The sequence below is a fragment of the Biomphalaria glabrata genome, chromosome 1 (genome assembly GCF_947242115.1).
Source record: "Biomphalaria glabrata chromosome 1, xgBioGlab47.1, whole genome shotgun sequence".
NCBI lineage: Eukaryota > Metazoa > Mollusca > Gastropoda > Planorbidae > Biomphalaria > Biomphalaria glabrata.
This window is the reverse complement of record NC_074711.1, coordinates 75,086,902-75,108,623: the sequence shown is the minus strand read 5'-3', so window position 1 is coordinate 75,108,623 and position 21,722 is coordinate 75,086,902. Positions and strand designations below refer to the sequence as shown.

At 38.3% G+C, this 21,722-nt stretch overlaps 1 protein-coding gene and 1 long non-coding RNA gene across 5 annotated transcripts in view; both read right to left on the bottom strand.

Annotated features, from left to right (window-relative positions):
- Positions 1–7,390: 7,390 nt before the first annotated feature.
- LOC129923428 (uncharacterized) lies at positions 7,391–13,218 on the bottom strand. Its single transcript, XR_008775371.1, has 2 exons — positions 7,826–13,218; positions 7,391–7,747 (listed from the first exon to the last, which is right to left on the bottom strand). It is a non-coding gene; the product is annotated as an uncharacterized LOC129923428 (long non-coding RNA).
- Positions 13,219–21,722, bottom strand: part of LOC106053688 (acetylcholine receptor subunit alpha-like 1) — a 96,223-nt gene continuing 87,719 nt past the window's right edge. For all 4 annotated transcript variants that reach the window (XM_056014305.1, XM_056014320.1, XM_056014298.1 and 1 more), the window contains one exon: positions 13,219–14,745. In XM_056014305.1, coding sequence (XP_055870280.1) covers positions 14,560–14,745 — 186 coding nt within the window. In that variant the 3' untranslated portion in view covers positions 13,219–14,559. The remainder of the gene's footprint in view (positions 14,746–21,722) is intronic.

Genomic DNA, 21,722 nt, shown 5'->3' with positions numbered 1-21,722 from the left:
CGTAAAAAACTTTTAATGGCTTGACTCACGACTTATTTTCAAAATCTCATGGGATTAGGATCAATTCATTGAAAGCCATGGAGGGCAGAGGAAGGTTAATATGCCAGTTTTCTTTTTTTTTTCTGACCAGCTACTCGCCTGTCAATGCCCCATCCCTGTCAATGCCCCACCCCTCACATCCATCACTCACAGCCTCCTAGACATAAACCAGGTGCAATCTTTCGCCATCAAATCTTTCAAAACATGAAACTTCATATGACACATCCCTAAAAAAATGCGTTCCTGCAACTCAATCTTTTGATGCGTCCATCTCCCTGGGTGATCTTTTCAATATCTGGCGCCCGCGAGCAAACAATTCAATAAAACCGATCTCTTGCATGGCGCCCCGTGTCATCAACTGCCAAAAATGTCTGACAAGACTTTAACGCCGTTCAGACCCGAGTCTTCCATTTCGTCAATTTACTTGAATGTCTCACTTGTTTTGGCGTAACGCCATCTTTAATGTCATCACTATACAGCTCCTAAGAGAAATACGAAGATGAATGGGAAAGAGAAGGGCAGAAGTTTGCCAACGAATCCTCCCTGGCAGGACAGTTGAGGCTCTGAACTATTTTGATGGTCACCTGATCATTCTGTGTGTCGTCAAGTCCACGTCTGTCTGTCTGTCTGATCTGTTGCTAGGGAAATGATGGAAACGATTTTAATACATCAAGTGCCAGTCATTAATAGATACACCAGCTTTTTGCTGCTAAGCTATAAGCTCTTTTAACAGATACACATTCTTCTTCTCCTAGCCAGCTTTTTGCTGCTGAGCTGTAAGCTCTTTAACAGTTACACATTCTTCTTCTCCTAGCCAGCTTTTTGCTGCTGAGCTGTAAGAGATAAAAAAATGTAATGTTTCCAAAAGATGACTTGATTATTTCATTACCTTCTAAGAAGATAAATGTTTTAGTGTATTTGGAGAGAATTTGAAAAATCAAAATAAGAAAATTGATTTTCATCCACTTATCATCATAGCTTTCATAAGTTCCCTCTAAAGAGAAGATAATTACGTCCATATTGTATCCATGTGTTCACCTAGTCATGCTTGTTTATTAGAGACTTGTAAAATGTTTGTGTGTTTGTAAAATGTTTGTGTGTTTGTAAAATGTTTGTGTGTTTGTAAAATGTTTGTGTGTTTGTAAAATGTTTGTGTGTTTGTAAAATGTTTGTGTGTTTGTAAAATGTTTTCCATGTTTCGGATGCACCTTCAGATAATTTACTTTCTAGTCCAAACCTCCCGCAGGACGACGGGGGTGGGAGCGGGCAGGTTTTGAACCCGGGACCATCGATAACTCCGAACGACAGTCCAGTCCAGTTGGTTTTCCTGGCTGATTCAGGAGACCAATTCAATTCCCTTAAAGCCACTAGGAATGAAGAATCACTAGTGCATATTTTTCTTAGCTCTGAGTATTTTATTAGGTTGTGTTTAGGTTCATGGTTCGTTGTTTTATGTATTATTGCTTTTTTACTTTTTAGTCTTCTGTGCTGAAGGCTTTCCAATTTAGTGATTTTACTAATGCTGTTGCTCTAGTCAAATGTGACTATTCCTTTGTTATAAATCTCACTGCTCTCATTTGCGTCTGTTCTAGTTTCTTTCAGCTTTCTTGAGTTGAGGGTAAGCCTACCAAACAGAGGCTACATCATCTAATAGCGGTCTATTTTAATTAAATGGTCTGGTTTTTATAAAAAAAACTAAAAAAAAACTATTGCTTTAAAAAAAAATAAGTTTATCAATATTGGAATATCAAGACAACTTTTGATTTATTTAAACATCTAGAAATAACCAACAGAAACACGAGAGATCCTACATTGACTTGATCTAATTTATCAAACGTTAGTCTGGCTACACTCGATAACATCTGCATCAGTAGCTAATCAAATCTAAAATTTAAAAAATAACAAGAAAAACATAATAATACTTAGAAAACAACAACAACAACAACAACAACAAAGCTTCTATTTAGCGTACTTGTATCAATTAGTTTGGATCAGTTATGTCATTACATTTGTAATAGATCTGGACTAACAATAAAACAGCATTTATAAAAATAAAAAAAAAAATGGGGAATGACCTGAATTCATACTATCGAGCTAAAGTCTTCTCAAACCAAAGCGGTAACCAGTCTGCCATTATAGAGTGTACGAACATAGTGATTGTAGAGTTGTCTTCCTTGTTTCTATTTAATACTTGTATTCACTAAGCCCGAGACGGCAGCCTAATATAAAGGCGCTAATTCAGCTTATACCACCACTTTAGTCAAGCACTATTTCATTCCCTTGTTTGAGATATCAAAAAATTAGCAATAGTTAATTAACTAGTTGATGTTTTTTAAAAAAAATATTCTTGTGTTTTCAAGTAAAAGAAATAATTGTGCGAAATTTCAGTTTGATCCGAGGTCGGGTGTCGGAGAAATAACCTTTGTCCAGACAGACGGACAGAGACACAGACAGACAGAGTGAGTCTTAGACCACAAGCATTTTTTATTAATTTTTTTCTTGAGGTTTCCTTACATCACCCCCACATTTCACCATATCTAGTTTCTACTTTCTTTGAATGCATACAGAAAGTAGCCCGGACCTTAAAGTCAATATAGAAACAAAGAAAACATTAACTGATTGCTGCGTGAAAATCCCCAAACATCCATTATAGATCAAAATCAAAATGTTTTCCTAATGTCTGGATCTTATAATGATTATTAGTAAGTAAAAAAGTATAGTAACCCATTCAGTCCTTGAGATCCTTGGTCCTTGGGAAAGGAGGGGGGGGGGAAAATCTGTTTTTGGTGCTGTCGGTTCACTAGAGTCTCATGTGGCCAGCACAACAACTAACCGCTTTTAATTTCACACAGATAATCTCTGGCACCTAAAAATTAAAAATCCCGGACTTTACCAGGATTCGAACCCATTAGCTCTGCGGCTAGGCAGCAAGGTGCTTTGTCACTAACCACCATACTAAAATAAATTTGATTAAAATAAATCAAAACAATAAAACGACCGATCAAAAATGTTTTTATTGATTAATTCTCAGAATACACACTGGAGACAAATTTGTTTGCCTGGATAATATTATTGGACTGCTGAGACGTGATGATTCAAAGCAGTGAAGTTGTTTGGTCAACATTTCTCACTTCTGAGACGCAATGATTCAATGCAGTTGTCTGGTCAACATTTGTCACTTCTGAGACGCAATGATTCAATGCAGTTGTCTGGTCAACATTTCTCACTTTGTATTGAAGTTGTTGTTCCAGTTGTCACTGAGTTACTTCCCTGAGACAAACATGGCGCTGGAGATTCTTTCGTTGTTTTGATTTCGTTTCATGTTTTATTACTTTAGAATTAGATCGTTTGTATTCATTATAGGGAGAGAGAGAGAAAGTGAGAGAGAGAGAGAGAAAAAAATGGGAGAGAGAGAGAGAAAGAGAGAGAGAGAAAGCGAGAGAGAGAGAGAAAGAAAAAAGTGGGAGAGAGAGAGAGAAAGAGAGAGAGAGAAAGTGAGAGAGAGAGAGAGAGAAAAAAGTGGGAGAGAGAGAGAGAAAGAGAGAGAGAGAAAGCGAGAGAGAGAGAGAGAAAAAAGTGGGAGAGAGAGAGAGAAAGAGAGAGAGAGAGAAAGCGAGAGAAAGAGAGAGCGAAAGTGAGAGAAAGAGAGAGAGAAAGAGAGAGAGAGAAAGTGAGAGAGAGAGAGAGAAAAAAGTGGGAGAGAGAGAGAGAGAAAGAGAGAGAAAAAAGTGGGAGAGAGAGAGAGAGAAAGAGAGAGAGAGAAAGAGAGAGCGAAAGTGAGAGAAAGAGAGAGAGAAAGTGTGAGAGAGAGAGAGAGAGAGAAAGAAAGAGAGAGAGAGATAGAGAAAGAGAGAGAGAGAGAGAGAGAGAGCGATAATTCTTATATCAAATTTTCTTCCGCTCACGCGTTCAGACGTCTGCTCCCAATTATGGTCCGTCTGGCATTTCCTAATGAGATTATTGAATTGCAGACGTAAATCCCAACCAATGAAAATGTTTTCACAATTTGAATTAATTTTTTTTTGTTTTCTTATAGTCTAATACAAACTTAACGTTAACTTGAGTAAACCTACCAAAACTTATGTAAACCTGTCTACACCTACCTAAACCTGTCTACACCTACCTAAATCTAATTTCGTTAATGATGTTGTTGTATATATAAATAATGTTTAGTTACACTAAGCAATGGATGAGAAAGGATGACTAGCCAATCACATACACTCTTCGACTCTGGACACAGGCCCAACTCCGCCATTACAGTATTATCTTCAGTTTGCGATAATCTTGATTGGACCCAGGCACCTTCTGGGTGCAGCCACAACACAACTTCCTTGTGTTGCTTCCTTGTGTTGCCTCAAGGCGACTACTTAGTAACAGAACAATGAAATGGTAGGACTAAAGCGCCTCTCTCTCGTGTTTTAGCTTAACAGAGCTCGCTATATCCTTCTTTTATTTTTTACCATGGTGGAACATCTGTCTCTTCTAAACTTGGCATCTTTGTGCCGTCTAGAATAGTCTACAAGAAAACGCGCACCTTCTGTACAGTGCGGAGGAGATATGCAGGGTAGATTGATAACATCCCTCAGGTCTGGGCGGCATCAAGAGAAATAGAGTCGAACTAGTTTACAGGCAAAGTATAAACCAAACATCATAGCAGTTTCTACAACAGATTGGATTCTTGTATTAGAATTTGACTTATTGAAAGAACAGGATTACACGTTTGGAACGAAGTCTGCCCTAAGCATCGTGTGTGTGTGCTCGCAGTGTCTCTCATTATCTCAGACCTAAGTGTGTGTGTGCTCGCAGTGTCTCTCATTATCTCAGACCTAAGTGTGTGTGTGCTCGCAGTGTCTCTCATTATCTCAGACCGAAGTGTGTGTGTGCTCGCAGTGTCTCTCATTATCTCAGACCTAAGTGTGTGTGTGCTCGCAGTGTCTCTCATTATCTCAGACCTAAGTGTGTGTGTGCTCGCAGTGTCTCTCATTATCTCAGACCTAAGTGTGTGTGTGCTCGCAGTGTCTCTCATTATCTCAGACCTAAGTGTGTGTGTGCTCGCAGTGTCTCTCATTATCTCAGACCTAAGTGTGTGTGTGCTCGCAGTGTCTCTCATTATCTCAGACCTAGGTGTGTGTGTGCTCGCAGTGTCTCTCATTATCTCAGACCTCAGTGTGTGTGTGCTCGCAGTCTCTCTCATTATCTCAGACCTCAGTGTGTGTGTGCTCGCAGTGTCTCTCATTATCTCAGACCTAAGTGTGTGTGTGCTCGCAGTGTCTCATTATCTCAGACCTAAGTGTGTGTGTGCTCGCAGTGTCTCTCATTATCTCAGACCTCAGTGTGTGTGTGCTCGCAGTGTCTCTCATTATCTCAGACCTAAGTGTGTGTGTGCTCGCAGTGTCTCTCATTATCTCAGACCTCAGTGTGTGTGTGCTCGCAGTGTCTCTCATTATCTCAGACCTAAGTGTGTGTGTGCTCGCAGTGTCTCTCATTATCTCAGACCTAAGTGTGTGTGTGCTCGCAGTGTCTCTCATTATCTCAGACCTAAGTGTGTGTGTGCTCGCAGTGTCTCTCATTATCCCAGACCTCAGTGTGTGTGTGCTCGCAGTGTCTCTCATTATCTCAGACCTAAGTGTGTGTGTGCTCGCAGTGTCTCTCATTATCTCAGACCTAAGTGTGTGTGTGCTCGCAGTGTCTCTCATTATCTCAGACCTAAGTGTGTATGTGCTCGCAGTGTCTCTCATTATCTCAGACCTAAGTGTGTGTGTGCTCGCAGTGTCTCTCATTATCTCAGACCTAAGTGTGTGTGTGCTCGCAGTGTCTCTCATTATCTCAGACCTCAGTGTGTGTGTGCTCGCAGTGTCTCTCATTATCTCAGACCTAAGTGTGTGTGTGCTCGCAGTGTCTCTCATTATCTCAGACCTCAGTGTGTGTGTGCTCGCAGTGTCTCTCATTATCTCAGACCTAAGTGTGTGTGTGCTCGCAGTGTCTCTCATTATCTCAGACCTAAGTGTGTGTGTGCTCGCAGTGTCTCTCATTATCTCAGACCTAAGTGTGTGTGTGCTCGCAGTGTCTCTCATTATCTCAGACCTAAGTGTGTGTGTGCTCGCAGTGTCTCTCATTATCTCAGACCTAAGTGTGTGTGTGCTCGCAGTGTCTCTCATTATCTCACACCTAAGTGTGTGTGTGCTCGCAGTGTCTCTCATTATCTCAGACCTCAGTGTGTGTGTGCTCGCAGTGTCTCTCATTATCTCAGACCTAAGTGTGTTATACAACTTAGAATTAATGCATTGATTCAAAACGAGACTGTAGTGTAGAACTAGATAAACAGACAACAGAGGTTAGGCTTTCAAAGAAGTAACATTCTAGTGACTGAGACTAGACTGATCCTGTTCTGGATTAAAAGTTTATATTCTACATACACCTGTAGGTTTACTTGATTGTAACTATCTTGATGTGTACGTCTACGAACTCAAGAGTAATACTAGCCTGCAGAAACACAACAAATCTTCTGATCCAGAGGCGCAGTGAAAAGGGGGGCGCCACACGCAGCCTATATTTAGTTGTGATGTTTATGAAAAAAACGGGGGGGGGGGGGAGGGCGCCAATAAAGTACCTTGCCCAGGGCGCCAATAAAGTACCTTGCCCAGGACGCATGTTTTCCACACTACGCCTCTGTTCTGATCATTACAAATTCTACAGACACCCCTTTACAATACATAATTGGTAAAAAAATAAATAAATAAAAAATAAAGTATCAAAGTCTTAGTAAAATTTCCCCACTGTTTTAAAGAAAACTTGACTGGCCCACATTGTCATATAGATTTTGCATTTTGCAGGCTTTTAGTTTTGAAATATATTTAATTACTAAAATCTGTTATTTAAATCATGTTCCAATAAATAGCCACAATCTTAGAATAGAAAAAATGAGCCCTTCTGATATTACTAAGCTATCATTTGAACAGCTGGTTGTTATTAGTTTGGTGAGATCGAACTTCAAACAAATACAAATTAACATCAAAATTTGTTTTTACTTTTAATTGAAATTTTTTATTGGCTCAAACCTTCATTGCAGTAAAATATTATTTGTTAAAATTTAGCTTTTCTTTTAGTTTGGGTTTAGATAAGAAAGTCTGTTTCTACAAATCTACAGAACACGAACATAAGATCGTTGAAACATATATAACGAACCTGTAATGAGAAAAGAACGTAACATTACATATAAAAAACAAGAACATACAAGATACAAATAGAACAAAAGCAAGAACGTACGAACATACAATAAAATCACGAACTTACGAACATACAATAAAAAACTAATCCGAACAAAGATCTAAATGATAAACTCAAGTCAGAATAGGAAGGAAACATTTTTTTTACTATCAAGTCACTAAATGTAAACAAGTAATGTTTCAATGTCCACATTTGACCCAGTAACAACAAACACACACGCACATCTTTTGTACGAACGCTGTCTCGCATTTGTTTGTACAAATAGACAATGCCATACATACCATATGTACATCTCGTAGCTACACAGTGAGTACACAATGTACACTGCTCACTTTCAAGGTGTGCCAACACTAACACAGGTACACCAGTAGGTCAACGACCTGTCTGTGTAGGTAACAATGTTCAAATGTATCAAAGGGATTGACTATTTACTAGAACTCTACGAAGGTGTGCTAGGATATAGATCTAGTGATGATGTAACCTTGGGAGTGCTAGGATATAGATCTAGTGATGATGTAACCTTGGGAGTGCTAGGATATAGATCTAGTGATGATGTAACCTTGGGAGTGCTAGGATATAGATCTAGTGATGATGTATCCCTGGAGTGCTAGGATATAGATCTAGTGATGATGTATCCCTGGGAGTGATAGGACATAGATCTAGTGATTATGTATCCCTGGAGTGCTAGGATATAGATCTAGTGATGATGTAACCTTGGGAGTGCTAGGATATAGATCTAGTGATGATGTATCCCTGGAGTGCTAGGATATAGATCTAGTGATGATGTATCCCTGGGAGTGATAGGACATAGATCTAGTGATTATGTATCCCTGGAGTGCTAGGATATAGATCTAGTGATGTTGTAACCCTCATTTGCTTTTGTTATTGCAATAACTTTTATTATCTCTCTACTTTGGGAGATGCAGCGGCAAGATTCAGCAGATGGTCCGTTGTTAGGTGTGAGTCATAATGAAACAAAATACGAATTTTGTAGAGATATTTGCAAATTTCTTATCTTCAGGGTTTGTGGCTTTTCTCTTACATTTATTCCAGAATTTCTGACCTTGTGTGACCTTGCTGTGATTTATTGATTAACTTGATGAATAGATCTGAAAAACGTGGTACCAACTGCCGTTTCAAGTCACAATTCTGTATGTTATCTCGTCTGCTGCTGTCTTTTGCTCGACTAAGTCATCTCACTCACGGATCGTCTGCTAAGAGCAGCTCGTTAAGTTATGCGCTGTTAAGATCATGTCTTATTGATAACAAACCTAAAGCAGTGGCGGTGATTAAATACTACATTGACTCATGGACTAGCCGTTTCGGTCTAAACATCTGACTGAGAGCATGCGACCAATCCCTTAGGTCAGTGTAAACATCTTGATTACTCCACACGACTAACCTCTTAGGTCAGGGTTTTCATTGTTTGCCAATATAGTGACTATTGCCAGCAATTCCTTGCATCAAAAAGTGTTTAGCCGCCCCTCCCACTTTATTATATGCTAACACTTTGTAACAAAAGTGAATCAAACTATTCGTTTCATTCAGTTTTAAAAATAGTTACAAAATCACATTTTACTTTAAGTCACTAAGTTAAAAGCACGTGTTCAGTGGCGTACCGAGGGTGCCAGTTGGGGGAATCATGGCGCGAGAACAACATCTATGGAAGGCGTGAACATTGACCTGCAACCTCGCGACCTGGGGACAGTGGAGACCGTTGTCACCTCACAGGTCAGCTATGTCGCAGTTCAGTGTCGAGGTCTACTACCATGAATGGTCTCAGTCGACTGCCCTCATCACTTGTCTACGTGATTCACATTTGCATAACAGTCCCAAGTAAGCCATACAGATATAATGTACGCGAATGTAGTGACAGAATTAGGCTTCATGACATTTAATATACTTTTTGTTTTGAGCCTTTAAGCATTTCTAACTGACTACATAGCTTTATTTCATAGTCCTACGTTTAGTATAGAGTTTATTTCTTTTTAAATGAAAAGTTTATTTTCATAATATTTTTTTGACCTTATTCTACATACATTGTACATTGCTATATCAGATAGTTCCGGGGACATGATATATAAACATCAATCTTTATAAAAAAAAATATAGTGCACACACAAAAAAGTGTATTTCAAACTTTTTCTGAATGCTATATACAGTTCGGCTGGCTAGGAAAATATTGAAATAAATATGTACACTATACAATGTTTCAATCAAATACAAGCATGAAAAGCACAGATCAATATTTATCAAACAATCGAACGGTAATCAGAAAATATTCTAGACTGTCTTATTGTCATAATAACATAATATTATGTGGGAAATACACACATTCTTATATTTGTTTATTGTCGCATGATAAGAACAATACAATTACACATATATAATTTACAAGAATCTACATATAGTGTACATTACATTGTATATTGTACACATAGTCTCTCTGTACAATAAAACTTAAATCAGTTCAATAACAGTTTGTGTTTATTTTCCTTCTTTTATAGAGAATAGATTTCGTAGCTGAGAACTAGATCAAGGTGTTGAATAAAAAACCCTGCAAAACTAAACGTAGTACTGGATTGACCTATAAGCAAAATAGTGCCAGTACCAGGAGCAACAAGGTCAAGTGAGATAAGTGGTTGGCTGGATGGGGCGGGGGAGGGGTGTAACTTAAAAAAAAAATGTAAGGCCTATGATGTTGATGAAGTTCAAATGTTACACATGGTGATAGGAGAGAGTTCATTATTTAAATCCATGCAGCGGTTGGAGCAAACTAGAAAATGTTTAAAAGATATTTTAATGTGTCGGTGTAATTATTTGGTCAATGACGCGGACGTGGAGTTATTGGGTCACACAAGTTTGGGATCAGATTTCAGTACGTCACGTTTTAGAACGAGCAGAGAAAACAAAGTTATAAACAGCACTAAGAGCAAAGACTTTTAAGCCAACCATGTGTCTAGATGTGCAGTTCATCATTGGTGTGTAATGTGAGTCATTAGCGTGTAATGTGAGTCATTAGTGTGTAATGTGAGTCATTAGTGTGTAATGTGAGTCATTCGTGTGTAATGTGAGTCATTCGATTTGAGGTTTTGAAAAGGTGCTAAATGTACACGTTTATCGTTGGAACCTGGCTGCGAAATGTCAAGGTCAATCTGAGACTGATTAAACGTACAGAACAAACTCCTGAATGTATTTCACTTTGACACACAATAGAACAAGAAACAAAACCGTATATTGAGTCCTAGCCTAACTACAAGCATGGACAAAACAGTTCTCAATAGAAACTAGGAGTTATCAAAAGTGCTTAATATGACTCATTGTGGGTCGTGTGGCCAAAACTTGTAATTCAATTCTACATTTAATTATTTCTACACAGCCATGTAACCAAGAAACATAAACATAAGAGGTAGCTAGGCAGGACATTGTAAACATATAACAAAAAATATCTCGCTAACTTTACTGCCACACAAAGTCTTTCACAACACATGTACATATTTTCAATCTTTTTTTTTTATTCTATACTATACTTCAAGAGTATACTATACTTTTCTTTATACTTCTATACATCCTATACTTAACAATCACACTTTGCACCAAGTATTAAGAAGATCGTATTCGTTTTCAAATCAGACAAATAGAAATCAGACGAATACAAATCAGACAAATACAATTCAGACAAATAGAAATCAGACAAACAGAAATCAGGCAAATAGAAATCAGACAAATACAATTCAGACAAATAGAAATCAGACAAACAGAAATCAGGCAAATAGAAATCAGACAAATACAATTCAGACAAATAGAAATCAGAGAAATACAAATCAGACGAATAGAAATCAGACAAATAGAAATCAGACAAACAGAAATCAGACAAATAGAAATCAGACAAATAGAAATCAGGCAAATAGAAATCAGACAAATACAATTCAGACAAATAGAAATCAGACAAATAGAAATCAGACAAATAGAAATCAGACGAATAGAAATCAGACAAATAGAAATCAGACAAATAGAAATCAGACGAATAGAAATCAGACAAATACAAATCAGACAAATACTAATCAGACAAAGATAAATATTGGAGAGTATCATAAAATGGAAACCAATCAATCAATATCTCACGCTTTTATATGTGACCGGTGTACAGCAGACGGAACTATTGATCAACTCTTTACATTTGTACAATCCTAGAATCATTAGCGTGCACTTTGTTAAACACATTAGAATCAAAATAAATAAAATAGAAACAACAAGTAAATAAACTTGAGTATAAGCATTTCCAATCCAGACCATTCACTATTCTCATCCAAACAAAACCCTGAGATTTTGAGTCCTCAGTATATTTACAGGCGTTACCTCATTAGCGCTTTTTGCGTTCACTGGCGTCTACTTAAAGTGGATGAATGAACCCATTCCAGACTTCTTCACCTGAACAAGACAAATGCTTACGTTATAAAAGATGAAACTGTGTGCAAGTAACAGACTGAAGGAAGTGTGCAGGGACTATGAGATGTCATCGCGACATTGAAACAAAGTGAAACACTGTACCATTGTCTAAAACACTTGCTCAAGACCTATGGGTTAGCGGACTTGCTCATGGCAAAGTCAAAAACTTCATTAAAGAGAACCTGAAGCCTGGCTTTCAAAATGTCACGTGGTTGCCATTACTATACACTTAACAATGAGAAAAACGACGAATTATTTTGGCCCTACATATTCCCTGTAATGGATGCTTCAATGAGAATGTATTTGAACTTTTCCCTCTCACTCTTGAACGAACACTTGATTTCCAACTAGATGAACCACATGAAACGAGGTAGACTCATGTTTCTTATTATTCAATAAACTCTTTTATCTGACAAAATACTGTCTGCCTCCTCATAAAAATGTTAGAGGCACCTCTGACTGATCCTCAATCAATGAAGGCTGTCTTTATTTTCCACAAAATTTGACAAGTCATGACTTGACAGACACAATAAACTATTACATTTCAATTACTTGACCTACTTCTGACGGTGACATTTCGAGTTCTATTTCTTTTTTTTTAAATTTTCATTTTTAATTTCCGTACTGGAATTAGTTTACACCATTCCAGAGCGTTATTTAAAAAAGAAATGTAACAATAATCATTTCCTATATTGGCATCCATTGCGTCGAGGCTGAAGTTAATTGATGAAATTGAAGAACGGGAAAGGAATGGAAGGGAAGATGGCCAGGACCAGAATGACAGACACTTTAAAACGTAGACACCATTAACGTATTTGTCAAGCTGGTGTCGGGACACATCGACAGCTTCAGGTCAGTCTACAACTTTTTTTTTATATCCGTTTTGCCTGGTCATTAATCTATCGTCCATTAGTTGCTGACTCCAATGTGCATGGGGGGTGGGCTGAGTTTGGACGAGCAACGGGCTGTAGGGTGGGGAGGGGGATAACCAGGGCGCTGTCAATCAAAGTTAATGCAATAATGTGACATTGTTACAAATTTCGCTAAAAAAAACCAAACATCTAAATTACAGATTTGCAAGACATTTAGTGTCACTTTGACATTGCGTATGGATCGCAACTTGGGGACACAGCCGCAGAATGTAGTACACGGTAATCAATACTCTTGTTGTTGTTGTTTTAAATGAAGATAATGTGAGACAGAGTAACGTACTTTAGGATATAGAAAATGGTGACAAGGGATTGATAATATCAGCGATCATTAGCCTACAGCTTTCATTTCTTGAACTGAACTTCCTCCAAACAACAGAAAGTACTGCAGAGGACATCAACTCCAGGCAGATGAAAACAACTTGACCACAATGTTATCTAGCTAGACTTCTAAATACAACTCACCCTGCTCGTCACGTGACCTCCTCGTCAGGTCTCATGCTCATTTTTTAAAGTCCCAATAAAAAAAATGGAAAATCTTTTTGGAGTAACAAAAGGTTGATCTCCCCCCCCCCCCCCCGCCCAAACCACGTTCTCCAAAACGTAACTGTTTTACAACCTACAACTTTATCTATATGTAAGAAGTTACGACCAAACCTAAACTTATTATCAGCTGTTGCGTCACACAAGTTCTGTTTACCAATGTCTCCCATCTTAATCCATTCTTTACGGAAAACTAAATCAAGACTTCAACCCTTAAAACAATTAAACAATACAAAACTCTGATCTTCTGAAACTTTTTTTTTTTTAATATTCGTAAACATTGGGGCAGACGACAGCAAAACTTTCAAAATTGTAAAAAAAACTTGCTACCAGAACTTCTTTCTTTCCTTGCAGCTTCTAATCTAACAAGGCTTTTAAAAAGTACTAAACACTAGTCAATTTATATTTTAATTTTAAAGTCTCATAAACATTATTATCTCCAGTCTCAACTGACATACAAAGTCTGAACTTTTGAAATGTTCCGTTTTTTTTTTTAGTTAAGTTCTGGTTAAGATCAGCATCCATTCAGAAAATGGTCATTTTAAAAAGTCATTGAATTGAAACCACAATCTTTTCATTCATAATTATGCTTGACGTTTTCTTGTGCTAGAGTGCTAGGTGCTAATGGACTGATTTAGCACCTCGTTGTCCCTGATGTCTGTACAACAGATCCACTTAATGTGTATACACAAATGAAGCTTGCTGAAATGTGTACACACAAAGCTTGATAGAAATGTGTCAACAAAGAAATAACGGCATCACAATGTAAAGCTAACACTACATCACAACGCTACATTACATGGCTACATTACATGGCTACATTAGTCTACAAATATTCGACCCCTTGTTGCTCTAGTGGACGCTATGCATAGTTGAATTTTATACAAATGACAAATGTTATGTATTTGATACTGTAACATTCTCTTAAGTCGATGTGAACCGGTTTTTAAATAAAAAGTCATTCGATAGATTCATGAGTGCTGCCAATGCATGATTTTTAGATCCAAAGTAAATGTACACAATTTGACTTTGTACACAATCTGACTTTGTACACAATCTGACTTTGTCTTAATGAATATTCTCTGTGCTTCTATGTATCATTCACTTGCGGACAAAATGCCGTTCATCCTTCATTCACTTGTTAAACAGTTCTAGGGAATCATAAGTCTATTGGGTAGTATTAATGACAAATTACTTCATACTGTGGGTCTTGCTGAAATTTTGAATCCAACATAAAATGGCACAAATGATCACAATAATATAGAAACTCTATCGAATACTACCGTTTTGAAAACCATGGCTGATGTCCTTAGGTGAAACTCTGACCTAGTCGTTGGTCAACCTCGTGACCTCTGAACTCCGTGACCTGATATTATCTCGACGAGTGAGCGGAATAACAGCTTTCATTGGAGACCATCGGCGTGATGGCGCTTCTGTTGTCGTACAGCGTCGGCGCCTGCAGAATGATGCCGAAAGTGCCGACCACGCAGGCCGTGGTAAAGATCCAGAGAAAGAGCCTGTCCAGAACCATGGCCACATATTTCCAGTCCTCCATCATCTGAGAGACAGAGAAACAAGAGAGTTAGTTGATGGAGTCAAAGCAGGAGTTCATCACACAGACAGACACAGAAGACAAACACCGAAACAAACACGAAAGTAATACAGAAATAAAAAGAAGAGCAATAGCAACATCAACAGCAACATCAACAGCAACAACAACACCATCAACAACAGCAACATAAACAACAAGAATAACCAGAAAAATAACAACACTCCAGAATAAGAAAAGACAAAGACCGAAGCAAACAAAAGACAACCTCCTCAGTCTCTTTTTGTCAATTTCGAATTGTGCACGAATTAGAACACACGCAAGAGAGAGCGTCAATACAAACTTTCTGTTTGTAATTAGACGCGGATGTGTTTCATTCGATCTTACACATTTCATTTTTGTTTTACAATTGCTCTTTGTTTACAAGGGTCTCTGGAAATATGCCTCTCATACAGCGTACCTTGTCAGAACTAATTGGTATGAAAACTTATAGAAGTTTGAGATCCTTCGAATACTAAAACAATACCCCCCCCCCATGAACCTGATACCTTGTATGGATATTAAAAAATTGACTTCTTAACATCGTGTGGTCACTGAAATCATGTCACTTACATCGGGTGGTCACTGAAATCATGTCACTTACATCGTGTGGTCATTCATATCATCTCACTTACATCGTGTGATTCGAATCTTCTCACTTACATCGTGTGATTCGAATCTTCTCACTTACATCGTGTGATTCGAATCTTCTCACTTACATCGTGTGATTCAAAACTTCTCACTTACATCGTGTGATTCGAATCTTCTCACTTACATCGTGTGATTCAAATCTTCTCACTTACATCGTGTGATTCGAATCTTCTCACTTATATCGTGTTGTCATTCATATCAACTCACTTACATCGTGTGATTCGAATCTTCTCACTTACATCGTGTGATTCGAATCTTCTCACTTATATCGTGTTGTCATTCATATCAACTCACTTACATCGTGGGATTCGAATCTTCTCACTTACATCGTGTGATTCGAATCTTCTCACTTACATCGTGTGGTCATTCAAATATTGTCACTTACATCGTGTGGTCATTCAAATCATGTCACTTACATCGTGTGGTCACTGAAATCATGTCACTTACATCGTGTGGTCACTCAAATCACGTCACTTACATCGTGTGGTCACTCAAATCAAGTCACTTACATTGTGTGGTCACTCAAATCACGTCACTTACATCGAGTGGTCACTCAAATCACGTCACTTATATCGAGTGGTCACTCAAATCACGTCACTTACATCGAGTGGTCACTCAAATCACGTCACTTACATCGTGTGGTCACTCAAATCAAGTCACTTACATCGAGTGGTCACTCAAATCACGTCACTTACATCGAGTGGTCACTCAAATCACGTCACTTACATCGAGTGGTCACTCAAATCACGTCACTTACATCGTATGGTCACTCAAATCACGTCACTTACATCGAGTGGTCACTCAAATCACGTCACTTACATCGAGTGGTCACTCTAATCACGTCACTTACATCGTGTGGTCACTCAAATCACGTCACTTACATCGTGTGGTCACTCAAATCACGTCACTTATATCGTGTGGTCACTCAAATCACGTCACTTACATCGTGTGGTCACTCAAATCACGTCACTTACATCGTGTGGTCACTCAAATCACGTCACTTACATCGTGTGGTCACTCAAATCACGTCACTTACATCGTGTGGTCACTCAAATCACGTCATTTACATCGTGTGGTCACTCAAATCACGTCACTTACATCGATTGGTCACTCAAATCACGTCATTTACATCGAGTGGTCACTCAAATCACGTCATTTACATCGTGTGGTCACTCAAATCACGTCACTTACATCGAGTGGTCACTCAAATCACGTCACTTACATCGAGTGGTCACTCAAATCACGTCACTTGCATCGAGTGGTCACTCAAATCACGTCACTTACATCGAGTGATCACTCAAATCACGTCACTTACATCGAGTGGTCACTCAAATCACGTCACTTACATCGAGTGGTCACTCAAATCACGTCACTTACATCGTGTATTCACTCTAATCACGTTACTTACATCGTGTATTCACTCTAATCACGTTACTCACACAATCAAAACATCTTTTCACATAGAGTCTAAATAATACACTATCTGATTTTTTTTCAAAACGCTGCTTCCTGAACGAACCAGTGCTGGAATTTCCTTGAAACGAGCAGCATACATTCTAGCTGGAGCCCTGGAGCAGACAGTCAACTCGATCAACATTTATCTAAGACCAGAAGTGCCAACCATTCGTCCAACTTACCAGTACATCGAGGCCAATAACATTCCCAGTCTGAAGACATTGTGCTAAATGTGTTTCTATAATGGCTGACATTTTTCTTGCTGTGTGCATACAAACCCAACCCCATACCCCAGACGAAAACAGAGTTTCTAAATGACCCAGATACGCCAAACATACTTGAAATCAATTCCTCAATCTTTACTAGCTAGTCGACAAACAGAAGATGTACCAGCAGGCTGGCTGAAGATCAGATCCTGACAGATTCCCTCTGACCCTAAGACCAATCATTCTGAAGTGAGCTAGAAGAACCATGGACACAACTGGAGAAGTTCATTTTGGTTTTCAAAACATGCTGAAACCATTTTGTCGAGTTCATGTCCGAATCTTTAATTTGTTGTGCTGAAATAGAATGAACGATACGTTTGAGTTTAACACTCTGTTGTTGGATGTTTTTTTGATGCTGACTTAAAGAGTTTTTTCTCCTAAAAATAGAGCCGGAATGGGGATGCAGTATTTCTGAAGCGACCAAAAAACGAATTCATTCGCCATTTGAAAATAAAACTTTCTGTTATTAAAGAAAAAAAGAGTTCGTTGAAGTTTAATAGACTGCTACAAATATTTCATGGTCATTGTCGGAAGTGGTAATGGCTTTAAGCACTCCACTATCTATAAAATGCTTCCTAATGGCATGCGACTTAAATAGCCTCTGACAACCAGTCCAACTCCTGGCTTTCACTTTTGGCTCAGACATTGAGTCCGGCGAAACTGTTTTCACAGGAGAAGAAGTAACTAGCTATACCCTATCATGGGAAAGGCTTCGGGAGTGAACCCTGAGGAGAAATGAAGAGCCTGTGACCCTTAGGCAGTTTGCAGCATTCAGTGCTACACCCTGGCAGAGCCTGCAACGCCGCTGACCCCAAACTGTATCGACACTTGCTGCTCCTTTGGATACATCAACCGCGTGGAGAGGGCGACATCGTTCCGACCTTAGCTAATGCCCAGGCATTCATCTCATTTCCATGAGATGATCCATAGTCGTTTCGCGACTGAAGGAGGCCTTAAGTTCATGGTAGATAGTAATTTAAAATTTCTCCCAAACATATGTTACATATTAAAAACATATTTCACCGATTTGACATCAAAACCAACAACTAGTCCTTTTAACGAATGTATTCTGTCAATCCCATTCCACCACATTGTGAAATTAAACACTTCAAAGATTTTAAAAATAATGTATATCTGGCCTAGTCACATTTCCTCATTCTAAAAACATAAACGACGCATTACTTTGAGATTTTTTGCTTAATGTTAAAGTTCGATTATCTCTTTGTTTCGTTACAATGCATGAGTTGAAATTGACATCAATTGTTTTATCGGAACTATTCAGCCCAAGTCGTGGACCTTTTGTTTTGTCAATAACTGTCATATGTGTCAACAATTGGGCATTCAACCACCGAGACACAATCAAAGGTCAGAACAGAGACACACACCATTGGGCACTCAAACAACGAGACACAATCAAAGGTCAGAACTGAGATACACACCACTGGGCACTCAAACAACGAGACACAATCAAAGGTCAGAACAGAGACACACACCATTGGGCATTTAACCACCGAGACACAATCAAAGGTCAGAACAGAGACACACACCATTGGGCACTCAAACAACGAGACACAATCAAAGGTCAGAACTGAGACACACACCATTGGGCACTCAAACAACGAGACACAATCAAAGGTCAGAACTGAGACACACACCATTGGGCACTCAAACAACGAGACACAATCAAAGACACACATCATTGAGCACTCAAGCAGTGAAACACAATCTAAGGTGAGCGTCCACAGACACTGAGGCACTTTCTAAAGTCAACACACAAACAAGTGCTGAGCACACACCAGCAGTGAGACATTCACCAATATTAGCACATAAAAACACCAAGACTTAAAAGTCAACACACACCAGCACCGAGGCATTCACCAACATTAGCACATAAAAATACCAAGACTTAACACACACTAGCACGGAACCATTCACCAACATTAGCACATAAAAACACCAAGACTTAACAGTTAACATACACCAGCAACAAGACATTCACCAACATTAGCACATAAAAATATCAAGACTTAACACACACTAGCACTGGAGCATTCACCAACATTAGCACATAAAAATACCAAGACTTAACACACACTAGCACTGAAGCATTCACCAACATTAGCACATAAAAACGTCAAGACTCTTGCCAACCTTAGCACACACAAACAGTGAGATGTCAACCCAAGCAGAAACAAGCAAAGGGCGACACTGCTTCCATGTTTAAGTTCATCCTGCCCCAACCAGCTTATTTCTCCGCTGTCAGGCCAATTCCCAAAACAAAGTGCTTTGAAGCAACACAAGGTTGGAGAGACTTGAAAGAGTCAGCAGTTTCCCAATGAAACTCCGGGGGTTTCCCTTATCTGTATACAGTCCGCGTTCCCCTTGCTGCTGGAGGAAAATATACAGCCGCGCAATCAGGAGATGTGATTACCAGAGGACAAGGTAAACACTCACAGGTGGGGGGGGGGGGGAGCGGACACTAAAGGAGACTATATTATAAACCGCGATCTAATTTTTAGTTAGCATTTGATAATAATGAATTTAATCATCTAGTTACATAAACTCAATTTTTATCTACATAAATGACTGGTTGGATGTAACAGCACCGCAGTCAGGTGGGGGGAAGAATTCAATTCTCCATCGATAATTAAGATACGATTTTTGGGAGAAAAAAGCATTATTAATATAAAAATGAAATATTCTGAACAAAAAAAAAATCACTTATTTTATTACCATTACTAACCTACGGGTCTAATGCTATTTCTAAAATTGAAAACAACAGCCAGCTCATTATGAAGTTTTTGTTGAGATAAAAGTCTTTTGCAGTCTTATGTCTTGATGTAAAGATTGAAAACTTAATTCTGCTAGTCTCCTAAATTCTGCAAAAATCTGTAAAATATTCCTAATTCTGCTAAAATTTCCTAAAGTCGGCTAAAATCTCCCAAATTCTGCTTATATCTTCTAAATTTTGCTAAAATCTCCTTAATTCTGTTAAATTCGCCTAACTTCTGCTAACATGTCGTAAGTCTCAAAGTGCAAACATCGTCTCTCGTTTTTACTAGCTACACAATCCAAAGCCTAACCCTAAATCATAGGATTAACATGGCGACTAAAAGTCAATATATCCCGCTTTACAGTTTATAGAATTTTTTTTGTTTAGATCTAGATCAGCAGTTCTCAACCCTTTTTAGCTCGGCGACCCCATTTTACAATTCCTCGACGGCCCCAACAGTAACAGTATTTCAGTTCATAGTTAGGCATATAAGTAACTGTACGTTCACTAATGTTACAACATTATAATTGTAGCCTTTTGTAAGGCGAATGAAAATATCTGATTAGCATTGCCAGAGCTTTATGTTTAATCCCTAAACAATATGTAAACAATACGCTTGAAATATGTATTTCTCCTCAGCCAATTACAAATAAATGAAATTATCTTTTTAAGGCGTGCATTAATTTATTTTCCTATCTATTCATTATTCACATTACAAACATATGTGACCATTTGACTTGCATGACTGAGCAGAGATTAGAGTTATGACAGAACTAAATTACATTGCTACAATATTGTTGCGACTGACTGAGCTTATTTGTGTTTCTCTGAATCAAGAATTCTCGAGACAGCCTCTGTAAATCGTAACGAATGTCCACTTCTGCATCATGTCTTTTTCTGTATTTGGACTTGAGAACTAACAGGCTGTTTCGCAAAACAATATATTACAGCAAACGGAAGACTAAGGTGCAATACAAATCCACTCATGACTGCAAACGTTTGATCCAGATGTGTGGAATTAAAGAAACAATGTTTCGCTGCATCTTTATTGATGAGTTCAATCAATTATGTCTGTCTCCTAAACATCTTCGACTTTCACTTTCATTGGATTTCTGGCAGGTACAAATGGGATGTTCAGTCAATTTGGGAAGTTTGAGAAAGTTTTGCTTGCATGCATGCGCAAATGTTCTTTCACAGAAATTATCCTTTTTTTGTCAGGTTCAACGTCATTTTCTTCATAGGGTAAGATTGGTAACATGTAAATATTATTTTCGTCCAATTTTGTTTGCCAATTTGAAGTTTCATTTAGACGAGTCGAATTTTGTTTAGACCAAATTCATTTGATTCTAGCAGATATGCTTTTCATTGCTTTTTTGTAATTTTAGTAGCAATGTCTTCGTTATTCATTTTCAACGATAAATCACACACTGAGAGTTCCTATGACTTTTGGGGACTCATTCTGTACCAAATGTTGCCTTCTAGACCAAAATACTGCCATACTTGGAGCACTGTGCAGACACCACAAATATTTTTCAAAAATATTTTATACTTTTCTAAAAATGAACTAACTGTTTCATACACATATACCATGCTGTCGTAGTCGTTTCATATGGACAGCAAAAGAAAAAACTCTTCTTTAAATCTCCCACATTTATAACTATTTCTCTACACTACTGGGTAAACATGACGGCAAGGTTCGGATGCTTGCTCTCAAAACGACATTAGTTATTTCGGCCTCATAGGTTTGACTTCGTTACAATTGACACTGTGAAGTTTTTCATTTCCTGCTTCAACTAATGGGG